This window comes from Chlamydotis macqueenii, chromosome 3 (genome assembly GCF_036417535.1).
Source record: "Chlamydotis macqueenii isolate bChlMac1 chromosome 3, bChlMac1.mat, whole genome shotgun sequence".
Taxonomy (NCBI): Eukaryota; Metazoa; Chordata; class Aves; order Otidiformes; family Otididae; genus Chlamydotis; species Chlamydotis macqueenii.
The window spans coordinates 87,158,084-87,171,702 of NC_141558.1; the positions used below are offsets into that span (position 1 = coordinate 87,158,084).

At 53.0% G+C, this 13,619-nt stretch overlaps 1 protein-coding gene across 3 annotated transcripts in view; it reads right to left on the reverse strand.

Annotated features, from left to right (window-relative positions):
* The window catches only part of TMEM63B (transmembrane protein 63B), a 48,095-nt gene that overhangs the window by 11,385 nt on the left and 23,091 nt on the right, over positions 1-13,619 (reverse strand). For 2 of the 3 annotated variants that reach the window (XM_086743982.1, XM_086743980.1), the window contains exons 2-6: positions 7,703-7,901; positions 6,989-7,068; positions 5,115-5,153; positions 1,407-1,497; positions 558-595 (exon numbers count right to left, since the gene is read on the reverse strand). In XM_086743982.1, coding sequence (XP_086600108.1) covers positions 558-595; positions 1,407-1,497; positions 5,115-5,153; positions 6,989-7,068; positions 7,703-7,879 — 425 coding nt within the window. In that variant the 5' untranslated portion in view covers positions 7,880-7,901. The remainder of the gene's footprint in view (positions 1-557; positions 596-1,406; positions 1,498-5,114; positions 5,154-6,988; positions 7,069-7,702; positions 7,902-13,619) is intronic. The other variant, XM_086743981.1, reaches the window with a different exon arrangement.

Consider the following 13,619-nt stretch of genomic DNA (forward strand, 5'->3'; position numbering starts at 1 on the left):
CCCCCGCCCTCTGCCCCCCAGGACATGAAGCTGGACACATGAAACCCCCACCTCACACCCTTCTGGTGGGCCTTGCCTCCCCTGCTGAGGTATGGGATGGCTGACACTGTCTCACAGAGCTCTGAAGCCACAAGGTGCTTAGGAAACAACTCCTGAGCATCACCAGCCTGGCGGGTGTCTCCTGCACCCTCCAATCCCTGCTTTGTAGCCATTCCTCAGACAGCAGTGCCCCTAGCAGGAGTCCCAAGGAGAGGAGCATCTCTCAGAGCAGCGGACAGTGTTTCCAAGATAGAACTGAGGCAGAGAAGACCTGCGCTGGGTGCTCTCCTCTGTCACAGACTCACTGTGCGACCTTAGTTTTGGCTTTAGGACTCCTAATTTAGTCCCATCTTTGCTTGTCCTCTCCAAAGGAGACACTTTGCTTGTGCTCTTCACAGAAAGGGCTGCAACAAGGGCAACAACTTCACACAGCTGTACTGCACTGGGTGTCCCAATGCCCTGCACTGCCTCTCCTCCTTCCCTACGTGAGTCCTCCATGCAGGCTCTGTGGCACTTACTTTATCCTGAAGATGGCTGTCAGCCAGGAGCAGAAACCCTGTGCAAAAAGAAGACAAGAGGGTCTCACATTACTCTGTGTTCCCATACCTCTGCTCCCTCCTTCAAAGGCTCAGGGGACTAGGCTGGTGTCCTTGCAGCTCCACAGACTTGGCACAGAGGGGGACAGACCATGAGCACCCAGATATGCAGAGCCACAGATGGGCCAAGGTGAAGCAGATGACAGTACTACTCCATGGGGAACAACACAGGCTGGACTCTGCCATGTGGCTGTCCCCTACCAACTGGCTACTCAACCTCCTAAGTGACCCATGGGCTCCTGGCTAGCACAGAAGCTCTCCACAGCCTGGGGACACTCAAAACTCACCATACAGGTACTTTATCCATCACCTTGGACAAGAGAAGCTCTGCAGCGACTGAGAAAGCAGGCTGGGCTAAGCTAGTGCTTCTCAAAGGACACCTGAGGAGGGAATATTTCCTGGGACCTTCACCATCCATCCATCACACCTTGCTATCCTACTGAACTGTGCCTCTTTAGAGAGGAAAACAGCAGTAGAGGCAGACAGTGGTGTGAGGAGGAGCTGGCAAGTATTGTTTGTAATGCTGAGGTGATAGGTTGGACAGATGCCTGTTAAGCTACAGGGATGTACAGCCTACTTATTTAAGCACATGACTACAAGCCTCATAGTTATGTCTCTTTGAGCTCTGTATCACACTCACACACTACAAGGTGTGGAACTTAAGGCCCAGGGATGGGTAAAAAGAGTTTCTTCTGAAGCGCCCTTGGTTCAGACAAGCTGTGGGCTCCCGGCCACTCAAAGGCAAGGTATTTGACTTTTGCTGCTACTCACGTTGTCTCTCTGGTCGAAGTCCACAGAGCTGGAGACGGAGGTAAGGCGTTCATAGCGGTCATGGTTGTCAGAGTGCAGGGCGGAGGCTACACTAAAATAACAAGCGGGAGGCAAGGGAGAAAGTTAAAAGATTTGAGGAGGCAGCCTGGCCAGGAACCAAGAACATCCAGAAGATCAGAGGTTAATTCAGGTTAGTTTGACCCAGGTGAGATGGAGAGAGATAAGATCAGAGAGCAGAGGTAGCAGTAAGCAGAGACCCCTCCCCAGAGGCACCCTGAGTCCAGCAGCACCCACCAGCTTGGCCGTGGATGCTACTCACTCAGCACCTTCCGAGAGGCACCCACATTACGCAGCAGCCCCTGCCAGGAGGAGCTGCCACTGGCTGTCACTGAGGAGAGATGAGGTCTGTTCAGGACAGGTTTTAGACAGAGTAGAGGAGGTGGGAACCAGAGGATGCCCCAGTCCCTCTGGCTCCAGTGTGGCCACGAGGCGGCAGCCCCAGTGCTCCAGAGAGGCCCTGGCAGCGGCTCCCATCCTGGAAGGCCTCAAACACCTTAGGGAAGAGGAAGGCTGGGAGTCTGGTAGGCCATATTCCCGCTACATCAATCCTCCCTGCCCTTAGTGCTTCAGCGCAGGAAAACCCAGGAGAAGAAGGAAAGCAGCTGAGTCCCAGCAGCCATGCTGCCAGGAGCCAAGCTCAGCCCAGCCTGCTCCACAGCCCCAGCTGGGCCTCCTGCCTGGAAATCCCTCCCGCAGGAGCGGGGCAGGCAGCTAGAAATGAATGACTGCAGGCTAAAGAACAGGAAAGCAAGGGAGGTGAATATCCCAGACCGCTTTACTCCAGACACAGGCAAGGACCTAGATGAAGAACCCACAGCAGAAGCATCCGAGACAGATAATAGCCTCCACTACAAAGGAAGGTGAGGGGCAGCTGGCAAAAGGAGACAAGAAAACAGTCCAGAGACCTAAATTAAAGAGTACTTGCAAGATGATAACAGCAGGCTGTGATCTTGAAGGTGCAAGAAGATATATGGCTGATCTGAAGGCTAGAAGCAAGGGAAAAAAAACAGATGAAAATAGTCTCCCTGTAACCACTACAGGCTCAAGGAAGACCAGATGGACAAGAATCTGGAGATGAAGTAGCTGAGAGGCAAGTGCTAGAGATGAGGTTTGGATGACGCTATCGGAAGGAGAACAAGCAAAGACCCTCGTGGCCCTGCTGAAGGAAAGAGGATGGGATACATGGCCTTCCTCAGAGTGAAGCAGCACCTGCTGAGTCCCTAGCTGGAAGCAAAGGAGAGAGGGGAAAGGAGATTAGCTGAAGGTCATGGGACTACAGGAGTGCAGATTAGACAGCGGCGTGCAGCCTTGCAACTGCACAGCCCAACACCCTGCTTTGCTCGAGGGACAGAGTGAGCTTTGAGCAAGCTCTCAGACCTTCAGCCCTTTAAAATCCCAGAGGCCTTGTAGCTGGGTGCAGGGAGCAAGGGTGAATTTCTGCTGTCTGCAGCCCTGAGGAGAGCCCAGCATGGTGTGCTTTTGGCTCCTGGAAAGCAGAGGGCAGAGCAGAGCATCACTGGAAAGAAAAAACAGAGAAGTGCTGTGTTATGAGATAACCAGGCTAACTCAGCACTGTTCAGCTGGATGCAGTGATGATAATCAGGGTGACCAGAAGTGCTGAGAAGTTAGAGGGGGGCAAACCTTACCAAAGATGGGAAGCTGAAGAGGAAGCTCCACCAGTACCTGATCTGGCTGGAGGCTTTTTAAAGCAAAGCACTAACAAATCAAGTGAGTGGAGGCAAGGTTACCCTAAACTTCAAAAAGATTAAGGATGAGATCCCAGAGGCCTTCTTCATGCCCACTGCCCCACATTTGGTGCTGGCCCTGCCAGGGAGGGAGAAGGATGGGGTCGGAGGCATGGCTAGCCTCAGGCCAAGGGAGTCACAGGTTCTGGGAGAGGAGGTCAGGCATGCTGTGGAAGCAGCTTGCTGCAGTGCGAGGCAGAAGGTGGCTGTATGGGTAGAAACCCCCCCAGGCCTCTGTGATCACTGCCCTTACACACAGAGGTGCAGGTAGGTCACCACGACCTCCCAGTGCAGACTGAGTCACCAATTAAGAGCGCTGATGGCTACCACAAGCCCTGGCAAGGGACAGGACAAGAGCACTTGCTGGTTCTCAGGCAAGGGGACACATCAGAGGAGGATGCTCTCCCGCACTAAGAGCAATGCTGCACATTCAAGGGCTGGGAGCAGCAGGTGGCATATGCATCTCCTCAACCCACCACCTACCACTGTACCCCAGCACAGAGAACACCTGGGATGGGAAGGTGCCACCAGCCTTGCAAGAGTACAGCCCAGATGAGGTTTCCCTGCTGAGATGCACAGGCTTTTGGAAGTTTCTGGCTACCAACACTGTCCCAGCTCAAGCAGTAGGTTTGGGGGTGGTCAGAAGAGAGCTCCAGCAAGTCCAGATGAAAAGTGGGAGCAGGAAGAAGCAGACCCCTGGAGAGAGACAAGCACTCATAAGGATAACTGAGGTGGCCTCCCTGAAAAGCTTCAGAGCACCTCTGCTATCTCTGCCTTACTCCCCTCGACAAGATGTTAGCAGCAAGACACCTGAAGCAGGACCAACCACTAGTGAAGCATAAGCGAGCAGTCCCCTCTGTGCTATGTGCCACAGCTACCACCACCTCTGTTTTCACAACTTCAATTGCTCTGTTCCTTTGGGGGCGAGGAGTAACCACAAAAACAGGAGCATTCCTGTACCCTCTCAAGGCATGAGGGAAAGCAGCGACGGAGTTCAAGAAGCAAGGTTGCTTCCGAGTTTCAGACAGGCGTTAGCCTGGCTGGAGTGACTATTACAGGCTCTGCACTGCCGGCTGATCATATCCTCTGCAGCGTACACTACCCAAGCCAGTGGGCAAGGCACGGGGGATGCTTTCTTAGGCATAAAAGCAGCAAGAAAGAGGAAAGAACAGGAAGGGATGGTCCGTGACAGTGCTTAATGGGCAACGCCTGGACAAGGTGCCAGAGGATGCTCTTAGCAGTGCTGAGGCAGGAAGTTTGCTTCTGCACAGGGAAAGAAAAAAGGCAGAAGTGCTGTCTAGCCAGGTGTGCTGCCAGTCAGGGGTAGGTGGCAAGGGACAAGGGCCAACACTTGCCCTGGTCCTCGCAGCCTCACGGGGTGAAAGAAAAAGAGAAGTCTTGCAACCGCCTGCCAGATCCTCTCCATGCACCCAGTGGGCTTTGCAGCTGGCGTGGGAGCAGCCTTTGTGGCACCCCAGCACAAGAAGGATCACATACAGGAGGCTTCTCTGCACCTGAGTGACCCGAGTGTGCTGTGGGGTCAGGCAACCAGGTTTATTTTCTGCATCATAAAGTGGGATAGCTGGACACAGGCCGGTAGAATAGGATATGTGACATGGCACTCCCTGCCTCAGCTGAGACTGGGAGCTCCTCAGCACTGCTGCCCTGAAGGAGCATTTAAGAGCTACTAGGGGAAGACTGGGGTGCATCCAGCTTTGGTAGTGGCTGACACAAAGGGGAGGAAAAGAGAAGTGCACAAATCAACCAAGAGGTACAAATCCAAGCCCAAACTCCCAGGCACTTAGATTAGTTCAGAAGACAGAAAACTGTAAGAGAAAAGGAGAAAGAGAGAGAGCATAGGCAAGAAAGAGAGAAGAAATGAGACCCTGAAAAGACGACATACTATTCCCGCTCCTCTCGCTCCGTCTGCCAGCGTCGGTGCCTGGGGGCATAGAAACAGAAAAGGAGAGGTTACAACCACATGACCAGGTGCTGGGTCTCCTCTGTCACAGGGAGCTATGCACCTGACAGGGCTTCACACCATCCTGAGGAAGAGAAACCTGCCAATGGTCAGGCTGGAGAAGACCTTCCTTCCAGAGCCCAGTGCTGTCCCAAGCCACAACATTCCAGAGCCCCCCAGGGGCACAGTGCTTTGCCGCCAGCTAAAGGGAAGCCAGCTTTACTGGAAAGGTGGCCTGGCTCCACACCATGGGTGTTCCAGGATGCTCCTGAGGGATGGGACCAGACAGGACAGCCTGCCAGGGCTGCCCAGCTGCCATCGGAGCTCCCCTTCCATGTCTCTTCTCCCCACTCACGCAGACAACACACTTGCATTGTGCCCTCCCAAAATGCTCATCCCACCCTGTGGATGGGCCAAGCAGCAGGGGCTCCTCCCTGGGATCCCAGTCCTAGTGATCCACAGCCCTGCTGTCTGTCTCCCCACGCTTACCAGCGTTCCCTCACCAAACAGCTGGCACTCCTCTGCCTTCAGCCACTGCTCCCATTCCTTTGCACCCAAGGTGCTCAAGCACTGCCTCCAAGAAGGGCCGGTCTTCTCTCCCCATTGAAAACCAGAGCTGTGTAGCCCCTGTGGCTACCGGCCAACACCTGGGTCTAAATAGCTTAACCCCAAGGAGCCGCTGCCCTCTCCCCTGTGAGGTGTCATATGGCTATTCCCTTCTCCTTGCTTTCCCCCAGTGCCCCTGCGTTGCTGATTTCCCCAGCCAGACCAGGAACAGAGGGGCAGAGGAGCCACAGGGACACAACTGCTTATCTAACACTATCCAGGACTGCTTACCTAAACCAGGAGAGTTTCTGGTGCAGTGTTAGAAGAAAACAACTCAATCTTTTCACTCTTGTGCAGGGAGTGCTCAAGAGCATCTTGCTTGAATCTGTATCGCCAAAGGAACCAAAGAGGCTGGAGCTCAGCCCCATCCGAGCCTCTGGGTGCGATGAGCTCATGGAGTTGATCAAGGGAAAGAAGCTACCACTGCCAGCCTTCTGAAGCCACACTTTGCCTCCAGCACATGACAAAGCACCGTGGGCACAGCAAACCACCCCTGGAAAGAGGCGAACTACCCACACAACCACTCTAGTTTAATCAAGGAGAGTTCTTTGATCTGCACTGGAAGAAAATAATAATTGTCCTTCCTGATGCTGACAGCAAAACCAAGAACAGCATCTCACTCTGCCACGGAGCTGCCATCTTCAACAGGCCCCGGCTTTAAGCAGACAGACACTGTAGCCCATGAATGCATTGGGCAGGAAGGATCAACACCCAGACAAACCCATCAGCACTTCGGATGAGAGCTAAACTCGCACTAGCCCAGCAGTGTGACACCTGGAAACACAGCCTACCACCTTCAAGTGCTCTTAATGAGAGCTGCATCCAGCAGAGCCACAAAGACACCTTCAGAGGTTTAACAAAGCCTTCACTGTGGCAGCCCTCACCCTTCCTGTGACCTCTTTTCCTCTCTCCTCCCTCCCCTCCATCTGCTGTTCCTCTGTAACAGCCTCTGCACACCTCTGTCACTGTAGGGGCCATAAGTGATATGGAGCCAGTGGGGATCACTCCCTGTGTTGGGAGAAGGATGCTGTAACAAAAAAGCCAGTAAGTGGGGATTTTTTCCTGTTCCTGGAGCTTAGGGGATATAACTGGCATGCTTGCCTCTCCTCCTCAGCTGCCTCCAGCACACACAAGGGGATTTATCCCTTCTGTCCTACAGCAAAGAAAGGTACCACTCATGCCTTGCTTTCCTGCCCCTCTGCCGTTCTTACCTGTCAGCATCAGTCACCAGGGCCAGGCGTCCGTAGTCCCAAGCAACTTTACGCAGAATTGAAAAGACAAACAACAGTGCCTGGAAGAGAGCAAAGGGGAAGCTGTGAGATGAGGCATTGTCCAGCTCTGTCTTTGTCCTCTGCATGTAGAGCCACAGGAACAGGGAGAATAGGAGGGGACAGGACTGCTAAGCTAACAGGATACTGAGGCCATGGGACAGTACAAGTTTTCCAGGGCTGTTAAAATCAGACTGTCTGGGTGGCTGTAAGAGGCAGAGGTCCAGGATGCAACACACAGTGGCTAAATTAACCACAGGATCAAAAGGCCCTCAGGTCCCAAGGAGGCAAGATCATAGCTACAACATCTGCGGTCCCGCAGTTCCTAAGGAGGAACAAGCAAAGCCTTTGGGTGGGTAAATCTGCAGGGACTCAGTGCCACAAGCAGGAGTTTTGGGATGCAGGACTGACATAACCTGACCCACGTTCTTAGGAAAATTTGCAACACTGTTCCATGGGCTCATTGTGGTGGTACTGGAGTTAAGTCAATACCGGCTAAGCCCACAGAGGCTAATGGACACAATCAGGGCCATAAAGACAGCCAGCAGAAAAGTCCAGGATGGCACCTGGGGCCCTTAACTCTAACCACTCGACCACAGTGCTCCCTTCACGGCTAACTAAGGGATAAGGTGCTGAAACAACAGTAGGTAGACTTACGAGAAAGCACATAAAGTCGAGGGCTAGGACAGTGGGCACCCCACCGAAGGGCAGCCCCTGCAGCACAGTGCTGCGGATGCGGGCACTGTAGCAGTAGTCCTTGGTGCTGTTGTTGCATGTGGAGGCTTTGCAGGCAGCCCCTGCTGAACCCAGGGTGGCGATCACGTAGGGAAGCATCTCTACAGCTTCATCGTCTTCCCTGGGGAAAGGAGAGAAAGGCCTGGTTAGAGGCACACCAGCTGGACAACACCATAGCCCCGTCAGAGTTAGGGGCCAACCTTGCCCACTGCCTCAGGCTCTCCTGTGCTGCAGGATTTCCCCGGAAATCAGTGTCCAGTGACAAGGTCATCTGGAGAAGCCTGCTGAGTTTGGAGGGCGGTGCTGGAAGAGCCTGGGTGCCCCAGCAGCTGTGGTCCCACCACGCACAGTCCCAGAGCCCCCTTTTCCTTGTTCCCTCACTTGAGTGCACCTCTTTATCATGGCCTACTCCTTTTCCCAAGGACGCAGTGTCTCAGCCCCTTCCCCTCGCCACGGAGAACATTTAAGTACAGGAAAGAACGGAAGGGTGGGGTGGTGGGGGATCGAAGTGACGTCTGGATGACAGAAACTGCTATGGGACAGTTGCTGCATCATGATCCCACAATTTCCTTTGCCTGGCTGTCTGCCGTCAGCTTTATTAGGCTGAATCACCACGCTCTGTGCCTCAGCCCTCAGCTCCCAGGACACCCATCAGGGGCTGGTTACATCCCCTGTTCCTTTTCTTTCCTTCCTCTGACTTGGATGCATTTAGACACAACTGCACAGAGGGTAGAGAGGAAGTTTAGGCTATGCTACTTAGCTGGTCAAATATTTTATTTATTTCAGTGCCCTCCCCAAATTGCTACAAAATCCACAGCCAGGTTCGGGTCAGCATTACTGCAGCATCACTGCTTGGACATGCGGAGATCACCCTCCTGCGCAGAGCAGCTCCATAGGAAACACGGAGAAGATCATGCTAGCAATGGATAAATGCAAATTGAGCATCACCGGGATGCTCTGGAAATGACAAATCGACAGGAGAACACAACCACTTTGTGGAACAGAGGAGAGAAAACCCCATCAGCTGCAGAAGGAAGCAGCGACAACAGATGGGAAGATCTACCCAGGCTGCCAGTCCCAGGAATCACCTCTCTTATCTAGCACCCACCAGCCACCCCAAATCCTTCACTACCACTGCATACCACGCGAAAGGGCTGGCTGGCGCAGCGTCACAGCTGGGCAATGCTCAGGGGCTGCTTACCCAAATCCAGAAACACTGTCCTGCTGGGCTGGGCAAAAGAATAGCCACTTGCCCAAAGCACAAGAAAGCCACCACCACTGCCCTGTGCTCATTTTGGCCTCTTGTCCCAGAGACGCCCTCTACCACCAGCCCTGTCGTTCTAGCTCCGTGTTGGACGGTGACATTAGCAGAGAGGGCACAGAGCTCTCCCCTCCAGCTCACAGGTATATCCTGGCAATCTCCCACCTGGCTGCAGAGATTTATCAGCGTCGCAGCACAACGCTGGTTGGATAACAATCACCAAAGTATTCACTGCCGTGTCCTAGAGAGCTCAGCTTCAAAGTGATCTCTCCCACCTCAGCTGGTACGGATGCAGAGATGCAAACCAGCTGAAGCATGGATGACAAAGGGCACCACGAGGAGCAAAAGCCCAGCTGGGTACAGATATTGAAGTGGGTCAGGGTCAGTCAAATTGGAAAAGTCACCAAGCAGCCTGTTAAGAGATACACACAAGTACAGTACTGGAGCAGGGCTGCCGGGAGCAGAAGAGGGGAGTAGAAGAGCAGGAGAAGAAAGCCAAGCCAGGAGATCACAATTGGGAACCAACTGGGGAGCCAGGCAGGATAATTCACCCTGGCTAAATTAACGAGACACTCAAAAGCTCCAGGGGAGGGATGGGAAGAAATGATGGGATGAGACTCAAAGGAAAGTCACACGTTTTGGAGCATGAATGGTTATACCCCTCTGTTTTTACCTCTGAAGTGCCAGCCTAGATGGACTCATTGCAAAGAGAAATACCTCTCTTTCCTCTTTTTGGGAATCTTGTAATCTTTCAGGTTGTAAATGGTGTCTTGCAGCAACAAGTTCCAGATGTTGCGTAAAAGACTATGATCCCAATGCAACTCCACTGCCTTCAGTTCTCCTTGCACAGAGAAGAGGTAAAGAATAAAAGCCTTTCTTTTTCTAGACCTGCTAAGCTCACTACTGTTAAGTGCCCTCTCCTTCCCATGACACAAAGTGTCTTTCAGCTCTAACCACCCTCACCGCACATCCCCAATATATCCTCTCTTTTGACCCTATGGAAAGGTGACCAGAACCGCATACGATATCCTGGGTAGGAAAATGACCTTGATTGCCAGAATAGCATCCTGATGCTCTCAGCATCTCTCCTTACACTACTCCTCATGCAGCTGAGCATGATTTACTTCTCCGACAGCATCCTTGCCTATTGAGGAAAAGCATCTCTGTAACCAGCCCACAATGCTGCTGCCCTGAGCAGCCGTGGTAATTCAGAAGCCCGCCACGTCCCAGAGCAAATCCTTCTTTCCAATACACTCAGGCTGCATGCTTCTCGGTATCCACTTTCTCCTCCTCTCACACCCTTTGCTTCACGCGGTATCACTTTGGAGTTGCTTTGTCTTGACAAATCTGAATAATTCCAAGGTATCCAGAGATTCTGGGTACCTTGCTGCACATCACCTTTTCCAGGTCATTAACAGCAAAAGGACCTCACCCCTTTGCTCACCACGCTGAAATTGCTCATTCATTCCTATGCTTTGTGGCCAGTTTTTGATCCAGGGCTCAGTCTCCTACAGTGGATAGTTTTCTTAACAGTCTTTTGTGAGGAATTTCAGAGGCTTTCTGAACATTCAAGCAAATCACACAAGCTGGCCAAGTATTACCTATTGTTTTACTGAAGTACTGAAAGACTTGCAACAGATCAGGGAAGTAAGATTTTTTTTTTTCCCCTGCAGAGACCAAATTGTTTACCTCATTCCTGCATGTTTTATAGCCCCCTTTTCCAGTCATCTTCCTAAAAGAAACGAGGTTTGTATGCTCACATTGCCCACGACCCTATCATAATCATTATTTATACAAACCATTACGTGTTCAAGACAAACTTTGCAAGCCTATGGGTAATTTAAGCCACATTTCACAGAGACAGGTCCTAGAAATGTACTTGTGTTTCTAAAGCCTAGAGGACAGACTGACTGGAAGGGACTTGGGATAAACCTTCCCAGCCTCTCCAGTAACCCGACCAGAACACTCAGTAATGGAAAAGCTGTGGCGTATGCCCAAGGGTTACATTGCCTTTTCATCAGCCCAGCCAGGTGGCACAGCAGCAGTTAGCACCATCCCTAGGGTACGCAACCTCCTGCCCAGCTGGTGAGCATGAGAAGGGGCTCCCCATGGAGACAGAGATGCTTCAGGTGTATGGGAAGGCTGGGAGAACTTGCAGTGATGTCCTGAGTGCTTCTGCCCTTCCAGTTCCCCCCAGCTGCAGGCACACCCAGCAGCAGTCTAGAGGCGACCTGCTGTGACAGCACTTCAGGTCAGGCCCACCAAGGTGCCCAGCTTCTTTTAGGCTTACAACACAAATTAGGCAACTAAGTAAAAGCTCGTCAGCTACCTCGGATTCAACTGATAGTGCCGACCTAACATCCTTCATCTGAAGGTCTTCCCTAGGAGCCTATCGGCAGAGCAGGAGGCTGGCTGGTCTCACCAGGCACAGTGCAACTCGTGGGCCTGGCAATACCTCCGTCCTCACGCTCAGTTTTCACCTTGGGTCTCAGATGGCTGCTCCAGGGGACCCTCTGTCCCCGGCCTCGACGGGGCAGGGCACACCGCAACACGTCCTATGCTGCAAGGTGGAGGGCTGGTCCTGGAGGCAGCTGACATCAGGTGCAGTGTTTTAAGCAAAGCACTGGCAGGGAGAACAGAGCAAGCTTGGCCACCTGGGCTGTGATGCTAACATCAGCATGAGCTCCTGCTAATCAAGACAGCCAGGGCCCTGGGAGTTGGTGGGAAGCCACTGCGAGGGCTGGGGTGATGGGAACCAGCCCCAGGCATTCAAGCCCTTTCCTGACCGCAAGCACGGCTTCCCACCAGAGCATGCAGTGGGGCCAAGGAAGCAGTAAGAGCAGGTCATCAAATTAGGTCTCACTCAAGCCCTGGAGCCTTCCCCTGCTGCACTCTGGCATTTAATGCTGACTTCCCCAAAACAGCAAGGACAGCATAGAAAGACTTGCCAAAAGGCATTTTCAGCTCTTATTCAGCAATACTAGACTTCATCGACTTCTCTATGAGAGCAGGAAGTGGGGAGGGAGGAATGGCAGTCGCCCTGCTTCCCTCATCTGCAGAGAAGCTTTCTCCCTGCCCTGCACCACAGCCTCTACATCCCCAGCAGGACCAGCATGTCCACACTGCCCCATGTTCCTACCTCCACGTGTCAGGAGCAGAGGCATCCTGCTTCCTAGCTGAAGTCCCTAAAGCACATCCCACTGGGCACCGCAGCACGCGCGGCCTCCAGCCCAGTTCCCATCCGCTAAGCTCTGTGCAAATGCAATTCTGGGAACTGCTGCTGGTGAGGGCTTGGTGGACCCAGCAGGGCAGGGGCTCTCCTCCCCCTTGCCTTTGTCCTTGGCCTGCAAGTCAGCACAGCTCGCTGGGTTTTCCTCTTGGATAAGCACTCACATAGACCGCAAGCAAGCCTTCATGCTCCCATCCGCCCATTAGGAAAGAGGGAAGAAGGTTGCACGAGGCTGGGAAAGCCAGGATGACACGCCTTGGCCCTTCCACAGCTGTGTCTCAGCCTGCAGAGTGTGCATCAGGATGCTCACGGAGTCATCCTGCAGTCTGGGCAGGAGCTGACACCCGTCAGAGGCCTAAGGGGCTCTTGCAGGTCAGGGGACCAGGAGGCACCGGTTGGGGAGGCTGCCTGCCCCACACTGGACTCTGCCACAGCACAGCATGGCCAGGGCATGAAATAAAGATAGTGCTGCAGGCCCTCCCAAATGGAGCATTTCCCATTCTCCCTGTCAGCTCACCCTGTAGTCTCTGCCCCTCACTCCCAGCACTTGCATCCTCTGCCAAACCCCCGGCACCAGGAGGAAAGAAGAGAAAAGCACTCTGCTGGGACTTAGGCAGGAGTGACGCAGAAGCTGGACAGACAGCTTACAGGCAGACAGATGCACCGACACGGGCAAAGGTCTAGCTGTGTTCTTCCAGCCACACCACTGATGTCAGCCAGGCATGAGGAGATGGCCTGAGAAATGCTTGCAGGAAAATATAAATCAATAAAGCATATGCCTGCGCTTGGAGCTAGAAGAAAGTAAGCACACAGGCTATGTTCATTTGTTGTCTCACCGGTAAATGTTAATAACCCCATCTGTAATTAGAACAGCGAGATTGTGCTCCGGTAGAGACGCATTCATTTATGGAAATATGGAAATGCGACAGTCTCACAACAGGCTAGGGGCAGAGAGACAGGCAGCTGGATACCAGCAGGTCTGGGGTTAGGACACTAAGGACTTCCAGGTTAGAGAGAAGGAAAAAAAAAAACCCCAAAACGTAAATCACAAACAAAACAAAAAACCCAACAAACACACCAACAAAAAAAAAACCCCACACCAACCCCAAATCTGCTAAATCTCTAGGACACGACGTTCAGGGAGGTGAGGTGCGTTTTGGTTCCTGGCCCCAGAGGGTGCTGGTCTGTACCTTGCAGTTCTGCTCCTCTTGCGTCCCCTGGGTCTTCCAAGCACCATAGGTGGTTCATGCTGTGACACTAGGGACCTGAGCCCCTGCCTGCCAGGGCAGCACAGATCTGCCTGCACTGGGAACCCTCATGCAGCAGCTGGCACCCCCAGGTGAAGGAGC